Genomic DNA, 2,944 nt, shown 5'->3' on the forward strand with positions numbered 1-2,944 from the left:
AACTTTTAAAATACAAAATTATAATCAAGTATCCTATCAATTAAGTCACGAGATAACATAAGTAGAGTGTCGCACATGTACGTAACAAAGTCATAATAGAAGAAACACTTCATGTTAGAATTGATCAAAATCGGAAAATATAGGTATTTTATTATGATGGGTAAGTGGACATAATTCAATTCCTTTCATTCATTAATCACATGTACAATTTTTAGGCCAATATTATACCAGAATGCATCTCTGTGTTTTTTTGTCAATATTTTTTAAAAAGTATAAAGATGTTTGTTTAACATAGATGAAACCGAATATAAAGAAAGGTTTTGCGAGGAGCATATGCATTCAATGTGACAATTATGGCATTATTAGAGTTGTAACACAAGTGGCTAATCCAAACTTCTAGCTCTTTGTGTCGATGCTATCCTTTCCTTTTGTGTTAGGACCGATGCACTCCGCGTTGTGTCATAACTTTTTTCTTTCTCTCTTAGTGAAACACTGCGTTATGCATTCATGTCTTCAAGGACAAAATGCAATAACCAATTTGACTATTTTATAAAGTTGCAGTAACTATATTTCCTTTTTGATGTAATATTAGAAGATAAATTAAAGCTTGAAGATGTTCCCTTTGAATGGAAATGCAGTGAAATTTTGAAGAAAAGGTTCCTGCCGAGCTTATACATTCAGTGAGTGGTGACTTTGTTGAGTTTAGAAACATTAGCTAATCGAAACTTCCAGCTCTCTGTGGTACTGTTACTTTTATTTCCTTTTTGTTTGTAGGGGTGATGCATTCCATGCTGTATCAAACCTTTCTTCATTCTTTATTAGTGAAACAAATTGTATTTCATGTTTTCAAAAATAGACATGTAATAGCAAGTTGGGGGAAATGCAATAACTATTTCTTTCCAAAGGATTACTGAAAGATATATAAACGTGAACCTATATATATAAATCTTTGACATGACCCACAAAAGAAGTGTGGATCATTGACACGAGAAGGATCGGTTCATCGGTGTTGAGTCATAATAATAATAATTTGGAATAAAAGTTTTATGACGAGCATACACATTGTGAGAGAGAGTGATGACTTTGTAGAGTTTGCCAACACTTGCTAATCAAAACTTCTAGCTCACCATGTCATAGAGGCGGCGCTACGAATTTGCAAATTCATATTCATTTTGCCAAAATCATCGACATTTTGCCAAAATCATTAGTATTCAAGTGAATACCTAGGAAGACCCCTAGCTCTGAACCAGCCACATCGACGTCTTTTTTGTTGTTGCGGTCAATTCATTCCGTGTTGTATGGAACTGTTTTTTTCTCCATTCGTAATGAAACAACGCGTAATGTATTCCATGTCTTCAAAGATAAACATGCAATAACCAACTTTCCTTTTAATGAAGTATGGAAAATGCAACAAATATTAATTTTTCATTCCCAAAGGAATAATGGAAGATAAATTTGTGTGAACCTATACACACATATGAATCTTTGACGCGATACAGTAAGAAAGTATGAATACTTGACCGATGAAAGATTGGTCTGTCGTTGTTGAGTCATGATAAGAGATAATTCCAAGTTGATGTTAATCAAAAGCAGAAAAAAAAAACAAGTTCACTACATATTGATTATTGAGGATGCATGCGTACGTAAGTGAAATTTGTTCTCATTGATTCATTAATCACTTGTCCACCCTTGTTTTTGTTCAAATGCCCTTTCGTCGCTCAAAAATACATGAAAAAGAGGCAGCAAATTTTACACAGGGTCAAAAAAATGGAGAGAAAAAAAGAATACAAGAGAAGGCCTTTGCCATCCTCTCATTTTGTTACGGACGTGGCTAGCTAAATTGAGCTGTAGCATTAGCATACTGCTAGCGCGTAGCTCTCCTCAGGTATGGTCTCCAGCGTCGGCCGCCGCCTGGACGAGCGACCGCAGCTTATCCGCTGCTTGAGCTCTCCGATCTCTGCCGCGGCCGCCTCGTCGTCGACGGCCATCTCATCAAGCCGTGGCGCCCTGAGTGAGGCGTCATCCTCCGCCGCCGGAACTGAAGCCACCTCGGGCGGCGCCACGACGAGGATGGCGGCCACCTTGGCGGAAGCGGGCCTCCGCGCATGGGCCTCCCTGTCCCTGGTGAAGACGGCGGCCAGGCGCGCAAGGTCCGCGGGCGCGGCCTTGGAGCCGAGCCGCTTCATGGGGAACGCCGCATAGACGCCGCCGAGCTCGAGGTCCTCGTCCGCGGCGAGCGCCGCGATCCGCCGCCCCGCCTGCAGCGCGCGCGCGTCGGCCAGAAAGTGGCCGGGCGCCTCGAGCATCAGCTCGGCCGCTGTCGCCGGCGGCCTGACCAGCCTCACCCCACCGTCCGGGAGCACGACTCTGGCGCCCTTGGCCGCTCCGGGGATCCTGGCGAGCGTGCAGGACGCGAAGTTCCCCATGCCGAAGGAAGAGACGAGAGCAAGATCGAGGAGTACGGGCGCCTAGCTAGCTCGGAGGGAATGAGAGTTGGTGATGGCTCGGTGTGTGTGTGGCTGCGGTGGGATCGGGATTGCGCGGGCAAGATCCATATATAGCTAGGTGGAGTGGGGTGAGATGCGTGGTTGGAGGAAACGCGTGCAATGGACACGATGTGACGACGGTGGCGAGGTAGCTGGCTAAGCTGTGTGATCAGCGAGAAGGAACAAAACAAAGGTGAGCTGAGTGAGGAGTCGAAGTGGATTTGCGCGTGGGTCGACCGACCGCGGTGACCGGAGTTCGGCATCGGTTGGGCTTGGTGGGGCTGCTGGTGGAGTGGACTGCTTTTTTTAGAGCAAGTGCAACAAATGATGTTTATAGAAAATCAGACAAACAAATGTGGACAGATGAGTTATATTATGTCCTAAAAACTTTGAGGATAGAACATTAAATGGTAGAAAAAAATACAGAACGGTCTCTACGGTTTACTGCACTTGCTGAA

The 2,944-nt window shown here is 44.2% G+C and overlaps 1 protein-coding gene across 1 annotated transcript; it reads right to left on the minus strand.

Annotated features, from left to right (window-relative positions):
• Positions 1 to 1,688: 1,688 nt before the first annotated feature.
• LOC124668184 lies at positions 1,689 to 2,511 on the minus strand. Its single transcript, XM_047205359.1, has one exon. It carries the CDS (start codon positions 2,424 to 2,426, stop codon positions 1,854 to 1,856), a length of 573 nt encoding a protein of 190 aa, XP_047061315.1. The 5' UTR covers positions 2,427 to 2,511; the 3' UTR covers positions 1,689 to 1,853.
• Between the last annotated feature and the right edge of the window lie 433 nt (positions 2,512 to 2,944).

The sequence above is a fragment of the Lolium rigidum genome, chromosome 6 (assembly GCF_022539505.1).
Source record: "Lolium rigidum isolate FL_2022 chromosome 6, APGP_CSIRO_Lrig_0.1, whole genome shotgun sequence".
Lineage (NCBI taxonomy): Eukaryota > Viridiplantae > Streptophyta > Magnoliopsida > Poales > Poaceae > Lolium > Lolium rigidum.

What these genes read in the sequence shown, in the direction of transcription:
- LOC124668184 (XM_047205359.1), bottom strand. Translation starts at nt 2,426, where the DNA reads ATGGGGAACTTCGCGTCCTGCACGCTCGCCAGGATCCCCGGAGCGGCC.